The sequence below is a fragment of the Leucoraja erinacea genome, unplaced genomic scaffold, assembly GCF_028641065.1.
Source record: "Leucoraja erinacea ecotype New England unplaced genomic scaffold, Leri_hhj_1 Leri_797S, whole genome shotgun sequence".
Classification (NCBI taxonomy): domain Eukaryota; kingdom Metazoa; phylum Chordata; class Chondrichthyes; order Rajiformes; family Rajidae; genus Leucoraja; species Leucoraja erinaceus.
Genome location: NW_026576726.1, coordinates 1 through 25,572, shown reverse-complemented (window position 1 = coordinate 25,572; position 25,572 = coordinate 1). Strand labels below are relative to the sequence as shown.

The following is a 25,572-nucleotide window of genomic DNA, read 5'->3' as shown; positions in this document are numbered from 1 at the left end:
GACGAGGAAACATTTTTTCACACAGAGAGTTGTGAGTCTGTGGAATTCCCTGCCTCAGAGGGTGGTGGAGGCCGGTTCCCTGGATACTTTTATGAGAGAGCTAGATAGGGGTCTTAAAGATAGCGGAGTCGGGGGATATGGGGCGAAGGCAGGAACGGGGTACTGATCGGGGATGATCAGCCATGATCACATTGAATGGCAGTGCTGGCTCGAAGGGCCGAATGGCCTACTCCTGCACCTATTGTCTATTATCTCTCTTCATGCCCCCTCGCCTTTACTCGTGGACACGTGTCACACTGTAGGAAGGAACTGCAGATGCTGGTTTACACTGAAGTTAGACACAACGTGCAGGAGTAACTCAGCGGGACAGGCAGCATCTTTGGAGTAAAGGAGTAGGTGACGTTTCGGGTTGAGGCCCTTCTCCAGAGATGGTGCCTGACCCGCTGAGTTACTGCAACATTTTGTGTGTATCCCCGGTGATGACTGGTGCTCGGCTGTTGCCGGCACTGAGGGGGTTAACCATCAGCCGCTGGATAAGGCGAGAGGTGCAGCTGACTATCCCCGGCCCATCGGGGAACGGGTTCCTCGGGAGATGGAGCAGAGTTGAGCTGGAGTTAGCGCTTCTTCTCCGCGCTGGCTGTAAGCCTGGGGCCGCCACTGCTCCGGGCCGGTGTCCCGTCAGTCCAGGGTCAACCTGGACATCTCCGGCCGCCCCTGGACAAGGATGGACACTCGGGTGGGGTTTTTCCCCAAATAGTCCACCAATGGTCTGGCATGGTGGCTGTAACATCAAGGGCACAACTTACTGATGCAAGATAAAGCTTCTCTTTGAATGCTGCAGAGGTTTGACATTGTCCCTTCAGAGTTACCAGACACACTGATAAACCAGTGGCTGTAGTGAAGCCCCCGATATATGCAGTGTGTTACAACTGTCTGAGTGGAGAGCTCATGGTGCAGGGGCGGAAATCCCTGGGATGCCAGGGGGGACACGTCCGCTTGTCTCCGTGAAATCTCCGTTTTGCACGAGACAGTGGAGGTGGGACTGATGATCGAGGGCGCCGATTGGACGAGAGACACGTTGGTCAGCAGGCAATGGGGGGAGGGGGGGGACCATGATGATTCAGCGTGATGATTGGAGGAGGGAGGTGTCGGTCAGAGGCGGAAGAGGGGGGGTGGGACTGAGCGCAGTGATTGGAGACGTCCTGGTGGAGCAAAGATCAGAGAGCAGAGCTTGAATTGCATGCCCAGGCCATACGTCACAAGCAAACAACACTCTCGGCAGCCCTGGACACAGACCTGCGCCTCATCCACAGCCAGGATCGATCCTGGGTCTCTGGCGCTGCAATCGCTGCCGAACAGCCACTGGACCATCCCCATCCCTACCTGAGTGCCCCCGCCCCTACCCGAGTTTCCCCCTCCCCCTGGTGGCCAGAGACATTGGGAGTCAGACAGGAACGGTGCCCCCAGGCCACATCCAGCACAGAGAAGCAGCGCTAAACCCAGCTCAACTCTGCCTGTCCCACCAGGTTAACCTACAGCTCTGCCTGGACTCATGGGAATGATGGCCCAGGCTTATGGCCAGCGCGGAGAAGACAATAGGCAATAGGTGCAGGAATAGGCCATTCGGCCCTTCGAGCCAGCACCGCCATTCAATGTGATCATGGCTGATCATCCCCAATCAGTACCCCGTTCCTGCCTTCTCCCCATATCCCCTGATTCAGCTATTTTTAAGAACCCTATCTAGCTCTCTCTTGAAAGCATCCAGCGAACCTTCCTCCACCGCCCTCTGAGGCAGAGAATTCCACAGACTCACCCCACTCTCTGAGAAAAAGTGTTTCCTCGTCTCTGTTCTAAATGGCTTACTCCTTATTCTTAAACTGTGGCCCCTAGTTCTGGACTCACCCAACTTCGGGAACATGTTTCCTGCATGTCCAAACCCTTAACAATCTTATATGTTTCAATGAAATACCCTCTCATCCTTCTAAACTCCAGAGTGTACAAGCCCAGCAGCTCCATTCTCTCAGCATATGACTGCCCCGCCATCCCGGGAATTAACCTTGTAAACCTACGCTGCACTCCCTCAATAGCAAGAATGTCCTTCCTCAAATTAGGGGACCAAAACTGCACACAATACCGCAGGTGTGGTCTCACTAGGGCTCTGTACAACTGCACAACGACCTCTCTGCTCCTATATTCGAGTCCTCTTGTTATAAAGGCCAACATGACATTTGCTTTCTTCACTGCCTGCTGTACCTGCATGCTTACTTTCATAGACTGATGTACAAGGCCCTCAGATCCCGTTGTACTTCCCCTTTTCCCAACGACGCCATTTAGATGGTAATCTGCCTTCCTGTTTTTGCTACCAAAGTGGATAAACTTACATTTATCCGCATTAAACTTAATCTGCCATGCATCTGCCAACTGCCCCAACCTGTTTTCCTAGTTACATCTTCAAAAAATTCCAGAAGATTAGCCAAGCATGATTTCCCCTTCGTAAATTCATGCTGACTCAGACCGATCCTGTTACTGCTATCCAAATGTTTGGATATCTCATCTTTTATAATTGACTCCAGCATCACTGATGTCAGGCTAATAGGTCTATAATTCTCTGGTTTCTCTCTCCCACCTTTCTTAAAAAGTGGGATAACATTAGTTACCCTCCAATCCACAGGAACTGATCCTGAGTCTATAGAACATTGGAAAATTATCACCAATGCATCCACAATTTCTAGAGCCACTTCCTTAAGTACCCTGGGATGCAGACAAGGTTAATTTCCTGGGATGGCAGGACTTTCATATGCTGAGAGGATGGAGCAGCTGGGCTTGTACGCTCTGGAGTTCAGAAGGGTGAGAGGTGATCTCATTGAATCATATAAGATTAAGGGCTTGGACACACTAGAGGCAGGAAACATGTTCCCGATGTTGGGGGAGTCCAGAACCAGGGGCCACCGTTTAAGAATAAGGAGTAAGCCATTTAGAACAAGGACGAGGAAACACTTTTTCTCACAGGGAGTGGTGAGTCTGTGGAATTCTTTTCCTCAAAGGAGGTTGGAAGCAGGTTCTCTGGATGCTTTCAAGAGAGAGCTAGATAGGGCTCCCAGCACAGATCCCTGCGAAGTCCACTGGTCAGACATCCAGCCAGAATATCTTCCTTCCAACACACCACACCACACTGTCTTCTATGAATCAGCCAGTTCTGAATGAACACGACCTAGTCACAGTGGAGGTCCTTCTGCAGTTGTACAGGCCCCTAGTAAGACCACACCTGGAGTATTGTGTGTAGTTTTGGTCTCCAAATTTGAGGAAGAATATGCGTGCTGTTGAGACAGTGCAGCGTAGGTTCACGTGGTTAATTCCCGAGATGGTGGGACAGTCATATGTTGAAAGAATGGAGCGACTGGGCTTGTATACACTGGAATTTAGAAGGATGAGAGGAAATCTTATTGAAACATATAATATTATTAGGGGATTGGACATGCTAGAGGCAGGAAACATGTTCCCAATGTTGGGGAAATCCAGAACCAGGGGCCACAGTTTAAGAATAAGGGGAGAACGGAGATGAGGAAAAACGTTTTCATACAGAGAGTTGTGAATCTGTGGAATTCTCTGCCTCAATGGAGGCCAATTCTCTGGATGCTTTCAAGAGAGAGTTAGATAGAGCTCCTAAAGATAGTTGAATTAATGGATATGGGGAGAAGGCAGGGACGGGGTACTGATTGTGGATGATCAGCCATTATCATAGTGAATGGCAGTGCTGGCTCAAAGGGCCAAATGCCCTACTGCTGCATCTATTGTCTGTTGTCTAATGTCTGTGCATTCTATGCATCTTAATCTTCTGGATCAGCCTACCATGAGGGACGTGATCAAAAGACTCACTAAAATCCATGTACAGGTATAAAACATCCACCACCCTATCTTCATCAATCTCTGTCACCTCACAGAAACATGCTCAAGTTAGTAAAATACGATGCTGCATACTAAGCCATGTTGGCTATCATTAATTAGCCCATTCTCTTCCACCTGGGAGTAAATCCCATCTTGGAGATTTCTCTCCAACAGTTTCCCTGGACTGACGTGAGGCTCACTGGCTTATAGTTCCCTGGATTCTCTCCACATTCCTTCTTAAACAAAGGAACAACATTGGCCACTCCCCAGTTCTCCAGCTCGTCGCTTGTTGTTAGAGAAGAAACGAAGATCCTTGTCAAGGCCCCCACAATATCCTCTCTTGCCTCTCTCAATAACCTGGCATAGATCTCATCAGGCCCCAGGATCTATCCAGCTTAATGATCTTCAAGAGCCTCAGCACCACCTCCTTTTCGACCTTAAATTGTCCCAGCATATTCGTAATGACATTTCATGAACACGTTTGGCCCTCCTAATCACCCGCATGTGTCCTTTCCTTATCACTTTATATTCCTCATTAGGCCTGATGCCTAATCTTCACTTTCTCATCAGCCCTTCCCTTTGTTTTCCTGCTGTTCTGGTTCCCACTTCCCTGCCATTCCAGTTTAAATCCTCCCGAGTAGAACTGGCAAACCTCCCAGCAAGGATGTTGGTGCCCCTCCAGTTCAGGCATAAGTGTATGTCCCTCTATTACAGGTCACCTCTGCCTCAAAATCCCAATGGCCCATAAATCTGAATCCCTCTCTCATGCATCAACATTCATCTCTACTATTACTACCCTCACTAGCAAGTACGTGCCACTGTTAGTAATCCAGAGATTACAATCCACAATGTCCTGCATCTTAACCTTTTGCCTAATGCCTCTGTCCCACTTAGGAAACCTGAACGGAAACCTCTGGAGACTTTGTGCCCCACCAAAGGTTTCCGTGCGGTTCCCGGAGGTTGCAGGAGGTTGCCGGAGGTTGCAGGTAGTGGAAGCAGGTAGGGAGACTGACAAAAACCTCTGGGAACCTCCAGGAATCGCACAGAAACCTTGGGTGGGGCGCAACGTCTCCAGAGGTTTCCGTTCAGGTTTCCTAAGTGGGACAGGGGCTTAACTCTCTATATTCATTCTGCAGGACCTCATCCCTTTTCCAACCAACATCATTTGTGTCGATGTGCACAATGACTTCTGACTTCACCCTCCCTCTTGAGAATATTCTGTAGCTGATCCAAAATGTCCAGAACCCTGGCACCAGGGAGGCACCAGATCATCCTGAAATCCCATTTGCTGCCACAGAATCTTCTGTCTGTCCCCCCTGTTAATAGAGTCTCCTCTCACTATCTCTCTGCCTGCCTTTACCCGACCCCACTGTCTCAGAGCCATGGCCGGTGCCACAGACCTGGCTGCTGCTGCTGCCCACTACATGGTCATCTCCCTCAACAGTATCCAAAAGGGGGAAAGGCCACAGGGCATTCCTGAACCCCATGCTGCTGGTCACCCATCTATTCTCTACCTGCATCTTACCTGAAACAAAGCAGGAAGTCATGGTCTCATACAATGTTTAAAACAACAATATCTGAATAAATAATGACTTTGTACATTTGCCGAGACCCAAATGGAAGTACTTTTTAGTTTTTATTTGTGTTATCACCAGATATGTTTTCACTGTATCTTGGTACAATAGACAATTAACTAAACTGAGATATGATACTGCAAAGAAAGAAATGCTGGAACATCTGCTGTTTGTGTACAAATATTCCTGAGGATAGACTGGAAAGGCTGCGTTTACTTTGCGTGGAGCAATGGTGACTGAGCGGGGCCATACAGAGGTATTCACAATTATAAAAGGCATAGATAGTGTAAGTTGTAGCAAAGATTTCCCCACGGCAGAGGTATCTAACGATTGAGGGCACAAACATAGAAACATAGAAAATAGGTGCAGGAGGAGGCCATTTGGCCCCATGCCAGCACCGCCATTCATTGTGATCATGGCCGATCATCCACAATCAGTAACCTGTGCCTGCCTTCTCCCCATATCCCTTGATTCCGTTCGCCCTTAGAGCTCTATATAACTCTCTTTTAAATTCATCCAGTGATCAGCCTCCACTGCCAGTGGCAGAGAATTCCACAAATTCACAACTCTCTGGGTGAAAATGTTTTTTCACATCTCAGTTCTAAATGGCCTACCCTTTATTCTTAGACTGTGGCCCCTGGCTCTGGACTCCCCCAACAATGGGAACATTTTTTCCTACATCTAGCTTGTCCAGTCCTTAGGTGTTTCTATAAGATCCCCTCTCATCTTTCCAAATTCCAGTGAATACAAGCGCAGTTTTTCCAATCTTTCCTCATATGACAGTCCCGCCATCGCGGGGAGTAACCTTATGAACCTACGCTACACTGCCTCAATAGCAAGGATGTCCTTTCTCAAATTATGAGACCAAAACTGCACACAATACTCCTGATGTGGTCTCACCAGGGCCCTGTACAACAGTAGAAGTACCTCTTTACTCCTATACTCAAATCATCTTGTCACAAAGGCCAACATGTCATTAGTTGACTTCACTGCTGTACCTGCATGTTTACTTTCAGTGACTGGTGTACAAAGACACCCATGTCTCGTTGCGCTTCCCTTTTTCCTAATCTGACACCATTGAGATAATAATCTGCTTCCTTTTTCTTGCCGCCAAAGTGGATCACCTCACATTTATCTACATTGTACTGCATCTGCCATTCATCTGCCCACTCACTCAACCTGTCCAAGTCACCCTGGAACCTCCTAGCATCTTCTCCGCAGTTCATACTGCCACCCAGCTTTGTGTCATCTGCCAATTTGCTTGTGTTACTTTAAATACCATCATCTAAATCATTAATATATATTGTAAATAGTAGCAGCCCCAGCACCGAGTCTTGCTGCACTCCGCTCACAACTGCCTGCCATTCTGACAGTGACCCGTTTATTCCTACTCTTTGTTTCCTGTCTGCCAACCAATTCTCTATCTATGTCAATACCCTACCCCCAATACCATGTGCTCTAATTTTGCCCACTAATCTCTTGTGTGGGACCATATCAAAGGCTTTCTGAAAGGCCAGATACACTATAACCACTGGCTCTCCTTCATCCATTTTACTTGTCACATCCTCAAATAATTCCAGAAGATTTGTCAAGCAGGATTTCCCCTTCATAAATCCATGCTGACTTGGACCTTTTACTGCTATCCAATTGTGCCGTTATCACTTATTACATTATTGACTCCAGCATCTTGCCCACTACCGATGTGAGGCTAACTGGTCTATAATTCAGTTTTCTCTCTCGCTCATTTCATGAAAAGTGGGACGACATTAGCTATCCATCAATTAGCTACCCTCAGGAACTGATCCTGAATCTATAGAACATTGGAAAATGATCACCAATCCGTCCACGATTTCTCGAGCCACCTCCTTGAGTACCCTGGGATGCAGACTATCAGGCCCTGGGGATTTATCAGCCTTCAGTCCCATCAGTCTACACAATATTATTCCTCACCTAATGCAAATTTCTTTCAGTTCCTCCCTAAATCCTTTGACCTCTAGTACATCTGGGAGATTGTTTGTGAAGACAGATCCTTAGTGAAGACAGAACTAAAGTACCTGTTCAACTCTTTTGACATTTCCTTGTCCCCAATAATAATTTCACCTGTTTCTGCCGTCAAGGGACCCATATTTGTCTTTACTTATCTTTATCTCTTAACATAGCTAAAGAAGCTTTTACTATCCTTCTTTATATTCTTGGCCAGCTTAACTTCGTACTTCATCTTTTCACCTGGTATTGCCCTTTTTGTTACCTTCTGTTGTCCTTTGAAAGTTTGCCAATCCTCTGCTTCCCAGTACTCTATGCTGTGTTATACACCTTTTATTATTATTTTTTTCCATCCCTAACTTCTCTTGTCAGCCACGGTTGCCTCTTATTCCCCTTAGAATCTGTCTTCTTCTTTGGAATGAAATGAAGCTGCATCTTCTGGGTTATGCCCAGAAATTCCTGCCATTGCTGTTCCACCATCATTCCTGCTAGGATCCTTTTCCAGTCAACCAAGGCTCCAGAACAAGCTGCTCTAAGAATCCATCTGGGAGGCCCTCTACAAACTCCCTTTCTTGAGGTCCAGAACCAACCTGATTTTCCCGGTCTACCTGCATATTGAAATCTCCCATAACCACTGTGGCATTACCTTTGTTACATGCCAATTTTACCCCCTGCTACTTGCACCCTATATCCAGGCGACTATTTGAGGGTCTGTAGATAACTCTCATTAGTGTCTTCTTACCTTTACAATTCCACAATTCTATCCACAGTGACTGTACATCATCAGTACCTATGTCACCCCTCGCAAGGGATTAAGTTTCACCCCTCACCAACAGAGCTATCCCACCTCCTCTGCCCACCTGCCTGTTCTTTCTATAGGATGTATAACCCTGAATATTAAGTTCCCAGCCCCGATCCTCCTGCAGCCATGTCTCTGTAATCCCTACAATGTCATATCTACCAATCTCTAACTGAGCCTCAAGCTCATCCACTTTACTTTTAATACTTCACGCATTCATATATAATACTTTTAATCCATTACTGCCTCACCTTTCACACCGATTCCTATTTCACTTGGCCATACTCTCTTTTCCCTTCATGAGCTTTCCGCCCCGTTAATTCTGGGGTCTTTTTTAACTTTCCCTATACTCTCTTTCCCTTTAACTCCATCCTTGCATTTCAAATTTGTCTCCGCCCCCCCTCCCACACTATTTAGTTTAAACCCACCCGTGTAGCAGTGGCAAACCTGCCTGCTGGCATAGATTTAGAATGAAAGATAAGAGGCTTAGAGAGAGCTCAAGAAGGAATTAGTTACAGAGGAGGATAGTTTAAATCTAAACCCAGCGCCTGAGTGCGTGTTGAGATAGGAACAATGTTTAAGATGTATCTAGTCGAGCAGTGCATCACCAAGCCACAGAAGACTCGTCGGACGGCCGAACCAACCCAGAACCCGTTAGACGTGGAACCGCCGGAGGCTCCGTCACTGGACAGTCCATCAGACGGCAGAAAAGCCGAAACCGGGCGCATTCAGCGGGCGGCTGGACTCGCTTGGAGGCTCCTTGGACGCGGAACCGCCCGATAGCTCATCGGATGTGGAATACTGGGATGGAGTTGCTGGAGACATTGGGCGTGGAGACCAAGGGCCGGTAGGAAGGTGAACCGGGTTAATGTCTCCAGTGCCTCGAAGGTAGGCTGCAAGAGGGCCAGGGCCCGGGGGCTGAGGGTTGGGAGGAGACAGCAAGGGCTAATCGAAATAACACATATGTAACCACAATGACAGAGAAACTATGACACATGCAAGTAGTCTGAATAACAACAAAAACATTTGCTTTCTGAAGTTTGGCTGCAATTTTGCCAGATAGGAGATACGATGCTGTTTTAATAATGAAAATTCATCAGCTTGAAATAACTTTCTTTCTACACGTTAACCTACATTTAATGATGTATCTCTGAACATACAGTACCAACTACATGCATCAAATGTAACATAACGCATTACACATACTTTCAACCGAACCATGATTAACACATCAACTTAATACAGAAGGAATTACAGTGTTCTCTACCTCATGGTGTTCATTAGATACAACGCTCTTTGAATTTCTGTTCACAGCTTTAGCTGCACTTTTACTGTTGAGTCGATTGAGAAGGTGCTGCAGGAAATGATTTCCTCACTCAGTCTTTTCCTGATGCTGAATAGAAACTCAGCCTCGAAAGTGAAACTAGCTTTGCTGCAAGAAATTGCAGTGTGCCTGTGGCGGAACTGCCTGGATCCAATACAAGCCCAGAACAGGATAGCAACAGAATCACTGCATTTGTCACACCCGGCCTGATTGGGTGATCTTTTCTCTGCCTGTTTAACACGTCTGTCAGTTATCACCAGTCACCTTTGACTCTTTGTGCCCAACGGAAAATAACATGTTTATCTCTTTGCCATCAAATGAGAGAAGGGATATCACCCCAGGAGGCCACATGAATGACAAGGGTGCCAGGCAAAACATTTGTGAACATTTGGAAGCGATGCAAACAAATGTATGTGCAGCCTCCGAGAATGTCGGTAGTATTTTTCCCAGTTCTTGTTTTGTATATACTGTATATTCTGAATAAAGTTGATTTTGATTTTATAAAAAAAGTTTTTCTTTTTGCAAGGCCGCATTCAAAAGGACGTGTGAAACATTGGTAGTAGTGATCAAAGATCTTAGAGCAGAGCAAGATGGGCTACTCCTGCGAAATACAATGGGCTGACGTGTAGAACGCTACGGAGGGGATCCTGGGCATTTTTCACCGCCCATTTTAGTAACCGGAGCCAACCTGACCCGACGCGACTCGCAGTGTAATCAATGTTGCGGGCAACAGTTTGTGTGTGTGATATAGGGTTAGATTCATAATTTTGTCAGTTCATACTTCTTGTCAAGAATAAAATTTGACTGGTAATTGTCTTTTTTAGTGTTTGGTAGTGATTTCTCACTGTTTCCAGGGGGCTCCTGGTTTGTTGTGTTGATCCTCTATAAGGTGTCACCTGATATGTCGAACAAAAGACTAAGCCTAGGTTTAGTACAACTTCATCTTTATAAACACTCAAGTTACTTAAGCATGCATGCAAACCATTGACTTCTAATAACCTCACATTTACTTTGCTTTACAAAACTCATGACAGAGTACTTAAGGAAATAGATCTAGAAATCGTGGATGCATTGGTAATAATTTTCCAATGTTCTAGAGACTCAGAATCAATTTCTGTGGATTGGAGGGTAGCTGATGTTATCCCACTTTTTAAGAAAGGCGGGAGAGAGAAACCAGGGAATTATAGACCAGTTAGCCTGACATTGATGGTGGGGAAGATTCTGGAGTCAATTATAAAAGATGAGATAGTCAAACATGTGGATAGCAGTAACAGGATCAGACCGAGTCAGCATGGATTTATGAAGGGGAAATCATGCTTGGCTAATCTTCTGGAATTTTTTGAAAATGTAACTAGTAAAATGGACAAAGGAGAGCCAGTGGATGTAGTGTACCTGGACTTTCAGAAAGCATTTGATGAGGTCCCACATAGGAGAATAGTGGGCAAAATTAGGGCACATGGCATTGGGGTATTGCCCCTATTGGGGCTAGAGTGCTGAAATGGATAGAGAAGTGGTTGGCAGACAGGAAACAAAGAGTAGGGATTAACGAGTCCCTTTCAGAATGGCAGGCATTGACTAGTGGGGTACCACAAGGCTCGGTGCTGGGACTACAGCTATTTACAATATACATCAATGATTTGGATGAAGGGATTCAAAGTAACATTAGCAAATTTGCAGATGACACAAAGCTGGGTGGCAGTGTGAACTGTGAGGAGGATGCTATGAGAATGCAGGGTGACTTGGACAGGTTGGGGGAGTGGGCAGATGCATGGTCGATGGAATTTAATGCGGATAAATGTGAGGTTATCCAATTTGGTAGCAAAAACAGGAAGGCAGATTACTATCTAAATGGCGTCAAGTTGTGAAAAGGAAATATAGGAATCGAATATAGGAACAAAGAGGTCCTTCTGCAGTTGTACAGAGCCTTAGTGAAACCACACCTGGAGTATTGTGTGCAGTTTTGATCCCCTAATTTGTGGAAGGGCATTCTTGCTATTGAGGGAGTGCAGCGTAGGTTTACAAGATTAATTCCCATATGCTGAGAGAATGGAGCAGCTGGGCTTGTACAATCTGGAGTTTAGAAGGATGAGAGGAGATCTCATTGAAACATATATGATTGTTAAGGGTTTGGACACGATAAACGCAGGAAACGTTCAAGATATTGGGGGAGTCCCGAACCAGGGGGCCAGTTTAAGAATAAGAGTAAGCCATTTAGAACGGAGATGAGGAAACACTTTTTCTCAGAGAGAGTGGTGAGTCTGTGGAATTCTCTGCCTCTGAGGGTGGTGGTGGCTGGTTCTCTGGATGCTTTCAAGTGAGAGCTAAGTAGGGCTCATAAAAATAGTGGCGTCAGGGGATATGGGAGAAGGCAGGTACGGGGTACTGATTGTGGATGATCAGCTATGATCACATTGAATGGCGGCACTGGCTCGAAGGGCCTACTCCTGCACCTATTGTCTATTGTCTATTGACTCAGATATTACCCACATTAATGAATTGACCAGATTCACTCTTTTGGTCGAGGAGTCTCTCAGTTTTGAACTCACAACGCCCCTTCTTTAGTTTAGATTAGTTCAGTTTAGTTTAGATATACAGCAGGGAAACAGGCCCTTCGGCCCACTGAGTGCACCAACCATTTTTTAAATTGTGCTGACAAAAGCTCGGATATTTACGACCCAGTTAGAATGAAGAGCGTAGCAGGCAAACGTAAGGAAGGTTGGCTGACAAGGGCAATTGAGGCGTTGGTAGGGTTGCTAACTGTCCCGTATTAGACGGGACATCCTGTTTTTGGGGCTAAATTGGTTTGTCCCATACGGGACTGCCCTTGTCCCGTATTTGACTGCTACTACTCGGGTCGAATGGTCTTGTCAGGTCAGAGCACCGCGTCCAGCCCCTCCTCACCCATGCTGACGTAGTCCAGCCCATGGAGTGCAGCAGCAGCGCCTCGCCCGTGGCCCCGTCGGTCAGCAGCCCGGCCAGCTCTCCGACAATCGGACCTTCGCTTATCGCTGACACCACCACACCTCCTTTTCATGGCCGATCATCGGTTCATGAGTTGGACGGGATGTCGGAATTTGTGGGTGACGTCGTCGAGGCCAATACTCCTTAACTGGCCTGCCGGTTGGGCTTTGTGTACAGTCCAGCATCCAGGCCAAACCATCACTCACCCAGCCATGGCCAAGTCGGTCAACGAATTGCCGTCGGAAATTTGTCCTGTATTTTGACCTTTTGTTCCTTATTTGGGAGTGAGAAAGTTGGCAACTCTAGGCGTTGGTCAAAAACAAGAAGATTGCATGGGACAGGTATAGGCAGCGGGGATCAAGTGTATCCCTGGATGAGTTTCAGGAACTAAGTAGTAAACTGAAAAGGGAGATCTGAAGGGCAAAAAGGGGCCAGGAGATAGCTCTGGCAGGTAGCATTAAGGTCAATCCCAAAGAATTTTATAAATACGTAAGGGGGAAAAGGGTAACTAGAGAGAGAAGGACCTCTCAGCAATCAAGGAGGTCACCTCTGTGAGGAGCCACAGGAGATGGGCAAGGTCCTCAATGAGTATTTCAACTCTGTATTTACCGAGTAGGATGAAGGAACTTGGACCAGACAATGGAAGTAGGTCAATTAACCACCAGGTGGTGCCAGCAATGGCTGCCTCACCAACAGTCTGTCTGTCCATTCTTTGTGTTTTAATAGTATGTGTTCAATGTAAGTTTACAGTGTTCTTTAGCTTGTTTAATGTGGGGGGTTGGGGGAATTTCTTATAATATCTTACCTCGCCGGAGATGCAATTTTTATCCGTATCATATCTCCGTCCGCACTGTGGCCAAACATCGAGGAGACTGACTTTTGAGAGCTCGACCGCGGGGAGCCTCCGGGACTATAACATCACGTAGCCCGTGATCTTTTTGCCAGGGATCGTCTGCGTAGCTCCAACTATGGTTGCCTGCAGACTTAACATCACGGAGCTCCCGGTCTCCGGTCAAAGATGGACTTCGAGAACTCCAAGCCGCAGGAAATTCGACCGCCCCGATGCGGGAGTTTCAATAGCCCCGACGCAGGAGTTTCAATCGCCCCGACGCAGGAGTTTCAATCGCCCCGACACGGGAGTTTCAATCGCCCCGACACGGGAGTTTCAACCGCCCTGCGGGAGAATAAAGAGGAAGAAGTTTGGATATTTTTGCCTTTCATCACAGTGAGGAATGTGGGGAATTTGGAATGTGGAAAAATCAAGTCTGTTATTTATCCCATCAGATAAAGCATAAAAAGAAATTGAATTTGTCATCTAATTCACTTTCATATCTTCAGTATTTAAAAAGTTATGGCCATTTTCATACTCGGAAATTAGCATCTTGTTCTCTATTGCTTTTCCATTGACTTAACACAAAAGCTGTGATCGAGGACAGTCAAATAGCCATAAATTTCTTAAAAATTAAGAGAACGAAAATAAATTTTCAGCTATTATAGATTGAAGCATTCTGAAACAGATATGAAACAATCTTACTTAGATGACTTCAAATTAAAGCATATAATTAGTTAGTTACCTAATTGTAGCTAGTTACAAAATTTAAATACTAGATCTAAACATTATCAATTTCTTAAGATTAGATTCACATTTTAAAATATCCTAAGTGTCCAAATAACATTCACACAAGAATTCACAATATAACATAATTTTAAAATCTCATTGTCATGGATTTATAGGCCAAGTAGAAGGAATTTAATGTTTAATGCCTGTAAATTAATGGCCATTTAAATCAACTTGCCTGTGGGTTTTTCTGGAAGGTGACCATTTGGAACATTGCGGTTTGCAGTGATTTAGATCCCCATATCTGCATGGAAAACACTGCCGGTTGGTATGGGGACTAAATCACCATTTTGCAACTTAAAATATGAACTAAAGGTATCTTAAGGACCACTTTTATACATAAAAATAAACCGCTTTCTTTTACCTGTCACCTACATGAAATCCGTCCCCGTTGTCGGCGTAGACGGCTTCAGAAGCTGATTTTAAAATCACTCCAGCGCAGAACGAGTCGGGCGATTTAATCTTGCACTCCAACCAAATATAATCCTGGACAAGGCAAGAAAAAAAAACGCGTTTTAACCCCCCCCCCCCCCCCCTCCCCCCCTCAAACGCGCCAAAATCGCGCACACGGCCAGTGGCAGAATTGCAGCGCCGCTGAAGGTAAGTATTGTAACATACCTACATTGTGGGAAACTAGAGAGGAAATTGTGGGAGCCTTGATTGAAATGTATGAGTCGACCTTAAATACAGGAGAGGTGCCAGAAGACTGAAGGGTGGCAAATGTTATGTCTCTTTTCAAGAAGGGCTGCAGGGAATTGCTGGGAACTATAGGCCAGTGAGCTTAACATCTGTAGTTGGAAAGTTACTAGAGAGTATTCTGAGGGATAGGTTATACGTGCATTTGGATGGGTAAGGGCTGATTAGGAATAGTCAGCATGATTTTGTATGTGGGAGATCCTGACTTACAAATCTGATTGATTTTTTTGAAGAAGTGACCAAAAAGGTTAATGAGGGCAGAGCTGTAGATGTTGTGTACATGGACTTCGGCAAAGCATTCGACAAGGTTCCGCATGGTAGACTGCTTTGGAAGGTTAGGCTGCATGGGATCCAAGGGGAGATAGCTGAATGGATAACAAATTGGCTCCATGGAAGGAAGCAGAGGGTGATGGTGGAATGTTGCTTCTCAGACTGGAGGCCTGTGACTAGTGGTGTGCCTCAGGGTTCAGTGCTGGGCCCATTACTGTTTGTCATCTACATGATTGATTTGGATGAGAATATACAGGGCAAGATTAGCAAGTCACATGGATACATAGAAACAGGGTGCAGGAGTAGGCCATTCGGCCCTTCGAGCCAGCCTTCACCATTCAATGTTATCATGGCTGATCATCCACAATCAGTATCACGTTCCTGCCTTCTCCCCATATCCTTGATTCCGTTAACCCTAAGAGCTCTATCTAACTCTTTTGAATCCAGTGAATCGGCCACCACTGCCTTTTGAGGCAGAGAATTCCACAAATTCACAACTCTCTGGGTGAAAAGGTTTTTCTCATCTCAGTTCTAAATGGTCTAGCCCTTATTCTTAAACTGTGGCCTCTGGTTCTGGACTCCCCCAACATTGGGACCATGTTTCCTGCCTGCATCATGCGTGTCAAATCCCTGCATCGAGCTTGTACAGTCCTTTTATAATTTTATATGTTTCTATAAAATCCCCTCTAATCCTTCTAAATTCCAGTGAATACAAGCCCAGTTGTTCCATTCTTTCATCATATGACAGTGTCGCCATCCCGGGAATTACCCTGGTGAACCTGTGCTGCACTGCCTCAATAGTAAGGTTGTCCTTCCTCAAATTAGGAGACCAAAGCGGCACACAATACCCCAGATGTGGGCTCACCAGGGCCCTGCAGAAGGACCTCTTTACTCCTATACTGAAATCCTCTTGTTATGAAGGCCATTGGCTTTTTTCACTGCCTGTTGTACCTGCACGCTTACTTTCGGTGACTGATGTACAAGGACACCCAGGTCTCGTACTTCCCCTTTTCCTAATCAATCAATACAATACAATCCGTTTATTCGTCACTTGCACCTAAAGTGCAAGTGAATTGAATTTGCCAGCAGCGGTACAATGAAAAAAGAACACACCAAAACACAATATAAATTTAACACAAACATCCACCACAGCATTCATCACAGTGGTGGAAGGCACAACATTTGGCCAGTCCTCCTCCATTTTCCCCCGTGGTCGGGACCTCGAACCACCGCAGTCGCTGCTGCGGGCGTCCAGATGTGTAGACAAGGTAAAGTCCAGATAAAGTCCAGGTAAGTCCTGAATCTGTGCCTCCCTATCGGAGCCCATAGCTTCAGGTTGTTGTAGGCCGCAGGCTGGCGGTCGAAGTTATAAAGACCCTGCAGCCGGAAGCACCGCAGACCGCAGGGCCGGAGCTCCTATCCAGGGGTCCCCGGTGAGGGACCCCGCTCCTGATGGTAAGTCCCCGCAGCGCCCAAAGTAGGCCGTGGGCCAGTGGTCGGAGCTCTTCTCCTCCCAGGTCCCGAACGAGGGAACCCAGGCCCAGGAGGCCGCCAGCTGGAGCTCCGCAGACTGCTCCAGGCTGCAGCAGTGAGAGTTCGCTTGCTCCACGACGAGAGTCCACGCTGCACCTGCCGCTGAAGCCCCGGGCACGTCTCCGGGAAAGGCCGCACCGATCCTCGATGTTAGACCACGGGGGAGGCGACATGGAAAAACTCGCGTCTCTGTGGATGAGGCGACCAAAACGGTTTCCCCCTTACCCCCCCACACCACCCCCACACAAGACACACAGAGAGACACCAAAAACACACATTAAGATAGACTAAAAAAAATTAAAAAATGTAGAAAAAAAAGAACACGCTGCTGGCAGGGCTGCCGGCTTGCAACCCCCCACCGACTGACACCATTCTGACATAATCTGACACCATTCACATAATAATCTGACTTCTTGTTCTTGCCACCAAAGTGGATAACCTCACATTTAGGCTGTGGGCCGAGCATCGAAAATGTGTCTAGAATTTAACTTTCGTGACCCATGTCTGTGATCCACTTGAAATGTTGTACAGTTCTAAATCTGAGCTAAATTTCAAATAGATCCCAGACTTGGGTCATGAATTATTATTATAAAATATACAATACGGACAATTATAAAATATTATTGAGAAGGATGTCATAACCTGTCAGTGACAAAAGCTGCACATTAATTAATTAAGCTAATTACAAAATGAGATCGAAAAAGTAAGCGCCATCTAGTGTTCAATGCTCATATTACTCCATGGAGAGCCTAATTCTGTGCTGCTGTCTATTTAAACCATATATTATTCTTCCATATATATATATGACGTGAATATGACTGTAGTTATATATAAATATAGATAATTATATTATATAATAACAATATAATGAATATAATTTTGAGTGTGTATTTTGAATGAGACTGCCGCAGAGATCCGGCTCCTGAACCAGCTTAATAAATTGGTCAGTCCGGTTCCTGTTGGTTCCCCCCGTTTACTGAACCCCATTGACTGCCAGTGTGCAGAGTGGGGGTCACGGCCATAGTGGGACTGGGGCAGTGCCAGGCTGGGGGACTGACCTGTAAGGGTAAAAATCTTATTTCTGATGTAAATGTCACATCCTGACCAAGAATAGAACAGTCTGATGTTTGCTCGATAAGGATTCATTTTAAGTTACAATGAGCCTATATTTGTGTTACAGACGGGGGCTTTTGCAAATGAGGGCTATTACCTTGAACTTAAAATAAACCCAAAAAGTGTTGCATTGTTTGTGTATCTGTAGTTTATGTGTGTGTCTGTGTGTACCTGTCAAACGTGTATCTGTAGATGTGTGCATGTATGTGTGGATGTGGGTGTATGTGTGGGTGAGTGGATGTATGTGTGGATGTGTGTGGGTGTGTGGGGTGTGTGTGAATGTGTGTGTGTGAATGTGTGTATGTGTATGTGGGTGTGTGGATGGATGTATAGGCGTGTGTGTGTGTGTGGATGCATAGGCAGGGTTGTGTGTGGTGTGGTGTGGGGGTGTGGGGGGAGGGGGGTGTGTGGCTGGGGGGGATTGTGGGGGCTGGGGGCGGTTGTGTGGGCTGGGGAGGGAAATGTGGGGGAAGGGGAAGTGTGTGTGGGGGGAGAGGTGGTGTGCGGTGGAGCGGTTCATTGGGGGGGAGGGGTGGTGTGGGGGCAGTGCGATTGTGGGGAGGGGGTCTCAAGGGGGGGTTGTTGGGGCAGGGGATCATGGGAGAGGTGAGGTTCTGGGGAGGTGGAGTTGTGGGGGGAGGGGGTTTGTGTGGGGGGGAGGTGGGGTTGTGGGGAGGTGGGGTTGTTGTGCGGGGTGGTATGTGGGCGGGGGGTGTGTGTGGGTGGGGGTAGTGCGGACGGGTGTATGGGTAGCGGGGTGTGTAGGAGGGTGTGTGGACGCGAGGCTGGTGCTTGGGGCTGGGCTGCTGCTTGGGGCTGGGCTGGTGCTTGGGGTGCTTGGGGCTGGGCTGCTGCTTGGGGCTGGGCTGCTGCTTGGGGCTGGGCTGCTTGGGGCTTGGCTGCTGGGCTGCCTCAGAAAGTCCGGTTGTAAAGCTCCTCCGGCCATCCTCGGCTCCAATAAAGAAGAAAGAAGCATTGGCGCAGGGATGGGTGGACTGTCCTGGGAGCGCAATCCACGCAGCGCTGAATGGCAGAAGATATTGATCTGCGCAAGATTTTTAAACATCACTAACTTTTACGACATTCAACTGATCAGAATAAAACTTGGTGGACACGCAGCACGAGAACAGTGAGTGAACTGGCGAAAAATCATAACAAAAGTGCTGGAGAAACTCAGCGGGTGCAGCAGCATCTATGGAGCGAAGGAAATAGGCAACGTTTCGGGCTGAAGCCCTTCTTCAGACTGATATAGGGTGGGGGGGGGGCAGGGAGAAGAAAGGGAAAAAGGTGCAGCCCGAGGGCTGAGGGATGGGAGGAGACAGCAATGGCTAACAAAATTGGGAGATTAATGTTTCATTGTTCAAAGTAACATCACATGATCATAAGTACTAAGAATTGTTGTTTGAGTCCTATCATTACCTTTCTTCCTTCGAGACTTTGCAGAAATGACGATAGCACTCGGCATGATAACCCGGGATACACTGTTGCCTCCTAATAGTAGAAAATAAAATGTATCGGGGAGTGTTTTACATCTTTTCTCTTTTGCAACTGTTGTTGGGCAAGGGGCAGGATTTGCAGTGGACCAACGTTGCTATGGCTGCCTTTGAGGGGGCGAAAGAGGCATTGCCTTGGGTGATGATGCTGGTACATCTGTGGGCTGATGCCCCTACAGCACTAATTGTGGATGCCTCGGCCTCTGCGGTTGGTGGTGTATTGGAACAGTTTGTAGACGGTCACTGGCGGCCTCTCGCCTTTTTCAGCCGCCAACTCACCCCGGCGGAGCATAAATACAGCACGTTTGTCCGGGAACTGTTTGCTTTACACCTGGCGGTGAGGCATTTCTGTTATTTCCTGGTGGGCCGGGACTTTGTTGCGTTTACTGGCCATAAGCCCCTCACTGTTGCCATTGCCAAAGGGGCCGACCCTTGGTCCGCTCGGCAGCAGCGCCACCTCACCGCTATCTCCGGTTTATGACGGACATCCGGCACATTGCCGGGAAAAATGACCTGGTCGCGGACGTATTGTCCTACCCGGCTGTAATGGCCGTTCTCGACGTGTCCCCAGTAATCGATTACTCTGCTTTGACGGCTGCGCAGTTAGCGGATGAGTACCGATCTGCCATCACAGGGCTGGTGCTCAAGGATGTGCCTTTAGGTTCCGCTGGCATCATCGTCCTGTGTGACGTCTCCACGGGGCAGCCGCACCCTATTGTTCCGGTGACCTGGTGTCGTGGGGTTTTCAACGGCATTCATGGTTTGGCCCACCCATCCATCCGGGCGACGGTGGCGTTGGTTGCGGCAAGATTCGTATGGCACGGATTGTGGAAGCAGGTCGATCATTGTGCCCAGACGTGCCTTCCCTGTCAAATATCAAAAGTTCAGTGACACGTCTGGGCGACAGTTCAAGACTTTGCGGTGCCTCGTCCACTTTTCGACCACATCCACATGGATATCATGGGGCCGCTGCCTCCGTCCCGCGGCATTTCACACTTGCTTACGGTGGTGACCGGCTTCAGGGCGCTTTGAAGGCTCGAATCACCGGTCCCGGTTGGATGGACGAGTTGCCGTGGGTCATGCTGGGGATTCACACCGCCCTAAAGGAGGACTTGCAGGCTTCATTGGCTGAGTTGGTTTACGGCGTTCCACTAACCGTGCCCGGGGAGTTTATCCCAACCACTGGTGGCCCCCAGGAGTCGCCGTCATCCATGTTGGCCCAACTGCGGGAGAGGGTCGGTGCCCTGTCTCCTGTCCCAACGTCTCGGCATGATGTCACTCCATCTCACGTGCTGTCGGCTCTTGTGGACGGTCAGTATGTCTTCCTCCGCCACGATGCCCACAGGTCGCCCATACAATGTCCTTATGAAGGTCCTTTTCGGGTGTTACAGCACGGGCCCATGACTTTTGAAATGGACCTGGGGGATCGGGGGGAGACCGTGTCGGTGGCTCGCTTGAAGCCGACCCATTTGGACTTGAGCGAGCCAGTCCAGGTGGCCCAGCCTCAACATTGAGGGCATCCACCATCTCAGATCCCAACTAATTTGTCCTGACCAGAAAATAAACCTTTGCGTGTTTGCCTGGGGTCTTACGTACGAGGTACGGCCGCCTCGTTCGGTTGCCCGTCTGTTTTTGTGCCACCAGTTCTGGTGGGGGGGGGGAGGGTAATGTGGCGGCATGTGCTGGTGGGCCATGGACTATACATAACCTTCAGCTCTGGGGGGAGTCACGTGTCCCGGTGACGAGAGGTAGGGGTCACGGTGTAGTCACGGGTGCCCCTGGGGAGTATTTAAGGGGTTGATCGCGCGTGCGTGGGGTTGGTGAGTGGGGAGAATTAGTGAGCAATAAAGGATAGTATTTTCGCATAAGCTTCGTTTCTGCCTCGTTCATTAATGGACAACTCCACATCCACTACAACCTCTTCTTAATGTTAATGAGACTTACACTGTAAGTAACTACCATAGTTAAGCTAGTCCATGTTCAAGGGGTAGAGGCAGCAGAACAGCTACAGCAAAAAGCATCTCATAGTACTTAAGTCTGCATGGACTTCAATTCATAAAATGTTAACGTCTTCTTAATGCTAATGAGACTTACACTGTAAGCTACTATTGTAGATAAGTTAGTTCAAGTTCAAGTTCACATACGCCAATTGATTTCAACATAAACATCCACCATTTCTGAGCATTTTTCACTGCGATGGAAGGCAATAAAGTGTAGTCAATCTTCCTCCTTTGTTCTCCCGTGATCGGGTCCACCAACCACAATCATCGACCCCTGACATAACCTATCCATGTTTTCCAAAGATGCTGCCTAGCCGCTGAGGTACTCCAGCACTCTGTCTTTCTTTATGAACCAGCATCATTCATATTTGTCCTCATTAGCTACAAATTCAGTTGCATTGCAACATTATAATTGTCGATTTGTTTCTCACAATGTCCAATGTACACACACATTTGAAAGCATGCAACGCTGGCTCTCATGTTGGGAAGTATTTCAGCAGGAGCAATGATAACACCGACTGCAAATTTGTAGATCTGTAAGTTCATGACATCAATTCGAGTTTATGCTGGGCGAATGGATGTGCTTCAACAATGCAAATAAAGACCATGGCTTAGAAACACCAATCTCTGGGAAGGCCATTTAAACATGCAGCAAAAAACCTCTGTCTTCAGCTCTAAATTCCCCTTTACTTGCTAAAAGACTATGTATTAACCCTATCTAATCCTCTAATTATTTTGTACACCTCTATAAAATCACCACAGCCTCCTGCACTCCAAGGAATAAAGTCCAAGCCTGCCAAACCTCTCCCTACATCTCAGGCCCTGGAAACATTCTTCTAAATAGTGAGAGCAGATGTTAGTTAAGGGCAGACAGAAGGTTCTGAGGCAGAAAATTAGACTACAGGACGTTGTGTTTAAGAAGGAACTGCAGATGCTGGAAAAATCGATAGTAGACAGAAAATGCTGGCGAAGCTCAGCAGGTTTATGTAGTTGACGTTTCGGGTCGAGACCCTTCTTCAAGGTTGTGGTGAAGAAGGGTCTTGACCCGTAACGTCGCCTACTCCTTTAGATCACCGCTGAGTCTCTCCAGCATTTTTGGTCCACTCCAGGATGGTGTGTTGTGTCCCTAATCCAGGGTCCAAGATGTCTCTGAGCAGCTGCAGAACATTCTCAACAGGTAGGGTGAGCAGCCGGACATCATTGTGCATCTTGGCACAAATGATGTAAAGAGCAAAAAGGATGAGATCCTGCAAAGTAAATATGGGGAGTTTAGTTTAGTTTAGTTTAGAGATTCAGCGCGGAAACAGGCCCTTCGACCCACCGAGTCCGTACCGACCAGTGATCCCCGCACACTTACACTATCCTACACACACTAGGGACAATTTATATTTATACCAAGCCAGTGAACCTCACGTCAGTTGTGGAAGGTAAATCCCTCATGATGGGCTGATTCAGAAGATTAAGATGCTCAGGATTAACAGTGATTCGATCGTATGTTTTCAGAACTGACTTACTGTTATAAGACAGAGGGTTGTGGTAAAATGACAATTTGCAGACTGATGTCTCTGACCAGAGTAGTTTAGTTTAGTTTAGTTTAGAGATACAACATGGAAACAAGTCCCTCAGTCCACCGTGTACACACACTGAACATTGAACACCCATTCACACTAGATTTATGTTATCCCACTTTCTCATCCATTCCTTACATTCTAGGGACAATTTACAGAGGCCAATTAATCTCTAAACCTGCACTTCTTTGGAATGTGGGAGAAATTGGAGAACCTACACGATCACAGGGAGAAGGTAGAAACTCCACATGGACAGTCCCAAGGTCAGGATGGAGCCTGTGCCTCTGGCGCTGTGAGGCAGCAGCTCTACTAGCTGCACCACTGTGCCATCCCTTAGGATTTTGTATTCCACAGGGATCTGTGCTGGGATCTCTGCTGTTTGTGATATATATCTATATATCTATCTATCTATCTATTAATATATAAAACTCAAATCCATCCGTCCGCCTGCAGTACGGATCCCTTCCTGCCTTTCGATTCGTTCCTGCCGTGCGATGTCACAATGCCCGATGCTCGCGGACGTCCAATCTGAATGGATCCATTTGCATGTATGGTTTCCGGCCGCGTTTCTTAATTTGATTCTCCGCAACTCCGAAACCGGACGCAGAATTGCCGACGTCTTTTCCATTTCGGTAGAGATTTCGCTTTTCTTTATAAGTATCCGCTACTCATTACATTTCGTCGTGTTTAAGTACACTTTTTTAATCAAATCCTACACCCCCCCCCACCCCACCACCTCAATATTTCAACAAGAAACTGGATTCTCACCCATAGAAGCAGCCCCCTGTGAACGTTCCATCGTGTGATGTCACAATGCCCGATGCTCACAGATGGCCAATCGGAATGGATTCATTTACATATGCCTTTGCAAGAGCCCAGCCCATGGTGAACATTCCATCGTGTGATGTCACAATGCCCAATGTTCAAATACATTGTTGCCATATTGGGAGTACAGAGAATAGGCTGTGGGCCGAGGAGCTTTATTCAGCAGTTTCGTGACCCAAGTCACCAAACTACATGAAATTGTCACATATTGTGTAAAAATATTTATATAAATCACCCCTGAAATTCGATATGAAGAAGACTAGCACATTTTTATTAAATTAGAGAAAACCGGAAAAATGTTGGGAATTTTATAGTCCAATGAAAGCACGTTTGACATTGAGTTGTCTGCCAGTTGGCCAATCACGCGCTTTGTTTCAGGCAAGCACACAAAATGGCTGAGGGGGCTTCACAGATGCCTGTTTTACTGGGGATTCCGATGTGTTGTTCTGTAGAATAAATGTCATGGAAACTTGCAGCAGTTTCATTGTATTTAGTGGGAAAAGCATAAAAAAGGCTGAAGAAAGTGCTGCGGTGGATTAAAGTGCAAGAAAGCAAAGTCCCTACTTTTCACTCACTCACTCATTCATTCATGAAATTGAGGGCCTAAACTATAACACGGTCAATTAAACATTGTCACTAATGCCAGCCTGTTGTAGAGTAATAAGTCTTTAACAAATAATCTCGAAGCTGCCTACGAAAACTTGCCCGGTAAAAAGTGCTCCGATCACGGAACTTAGGTACTCGCGGTAAATAGCGATCGATATCCCTCCGTTTTTCTCCCGTTATCAGGGTCTGAAAATGAGCAAACGACCTCTACAGACGGCACTATGTACAGCCCCCTCCCCCCCCCCACCCCTGCCCGCCCGCGGAGATGATCCTCGGCTCCACGATCGCGAATTGGCCGCTTATTAATTGAGACCGCGGCTTCACTTTACCGTGAGTACCGGTAAGTTTTCACAGGCAGCTCCGAGATTATTTGTTAAAGACACATTACTCTACAACACGCTGGCATTAGTGACAATGTTTAATTTACTGTAATAGCTTAGACCCCCCCCCCCTCCCCCCCACACTCTTTCGCCTCTCTCCCCCTCCCATCCCACTCTTCCCCCTCCCCCCACACTCTTTCCCCCTCTCCCTCCTCATTCCCTTACCGTGCACAGTCTCTGTCTTTAAGAAGGAACTACAGATGCTGGAAAAATCGAAGGTAGACATAAAAAAAAGCTGAATCAAACTCAGCGGGTGCGGCAGCATCTATGGAGCGAATTGAATGGTCACCGTTGGCCGAAACCCGGAAGAAGGCACCCGCTGAGTTTTATCCAGCTTTTTTGTTGTTGTACCAACCCCTCTCTCTCTCTGCCCTTCTTTTTCTCCTCGACTTCTCTCGACTCACCAGCATGCCCGCTCCAACCCCCCCCCCCCCCCCCCCCCGCTCCCCCACACATCTCCTCATCCTCCTCCTCCCCCTCCCCCTCGCCCTCTCCACCCTCCTCCTCGCCCCCCTTCCTCATACAATATTTTTTGTGGGGGCGGGTCCACAGTGTGTGTGACTGTTTTTGGGGAGGCGGCCACGCCCTCTCCATTCAAGAAGACGCATCATCTGCTTATGGAGGCGCGAGCTTAGTGTTGTGACCAAAGATCTTATAGCCGAGCTCTCCGCTACAAGATCTTTGTGTGTGACGACACACGCACCCCCCCCCCCCCCCTTGGTGCAGGAGGCGGCGCGCGCAGCATCTTGAACGCTCAGCGATTGTGTTGAATTCTTCACAAACCGTCATTCTGAGTTTGCTTGTGAAGAGAAAAAGTCCTGAATTGCATTTGTCTGATGCAGGAAGATTGTTCCAGATGTTGGGGAAGTCCAGGACAAGCGTGGACACCGTTTACGGAATAAAAAGGGGAAATCCTTTAGTAGTGAGATGAGGAAAACATTTTC

At 47.2% G+C, this 25,572-nt stretch overlaps 1 protein-coding gene across 4 annotated transcripts in view; it reads right to left on the bottom strand.

Annotated features, from left to right (window-relative positions):
* Positions 1 to 14,031, bottom strand: part of LOC129694778 (interferon-induced protein with tetratricopeptide repeats 5-like) — a 39,361-nt gene extending 25,330 nt beyond the window's left edge. For 3 of the 4 annotated variants that reach the window (XM_055631539.1, XM_055631540.1, XM_055631541.1), the window contains exon 1: positions 9,509 to 9,671. In XM_055631539.1, the coding sequence (XP_055487514.1) occupies positions 9,509 to 9,522 (14 nt within the window). In that variant the 5' untranslated portion in view covers positions 9,523 to 9,671. Of the gene's footprint in view, positions 1 to 9,508; positions 9,672 to 13,331 lie in introns of those variants that run through there. The other variant, XM_055631538.1, reaches the window with a different exon arrangement.
* Between the last annotated feature and the right edge of the window lie 11,541 nt (positions 14,032 to 25,572).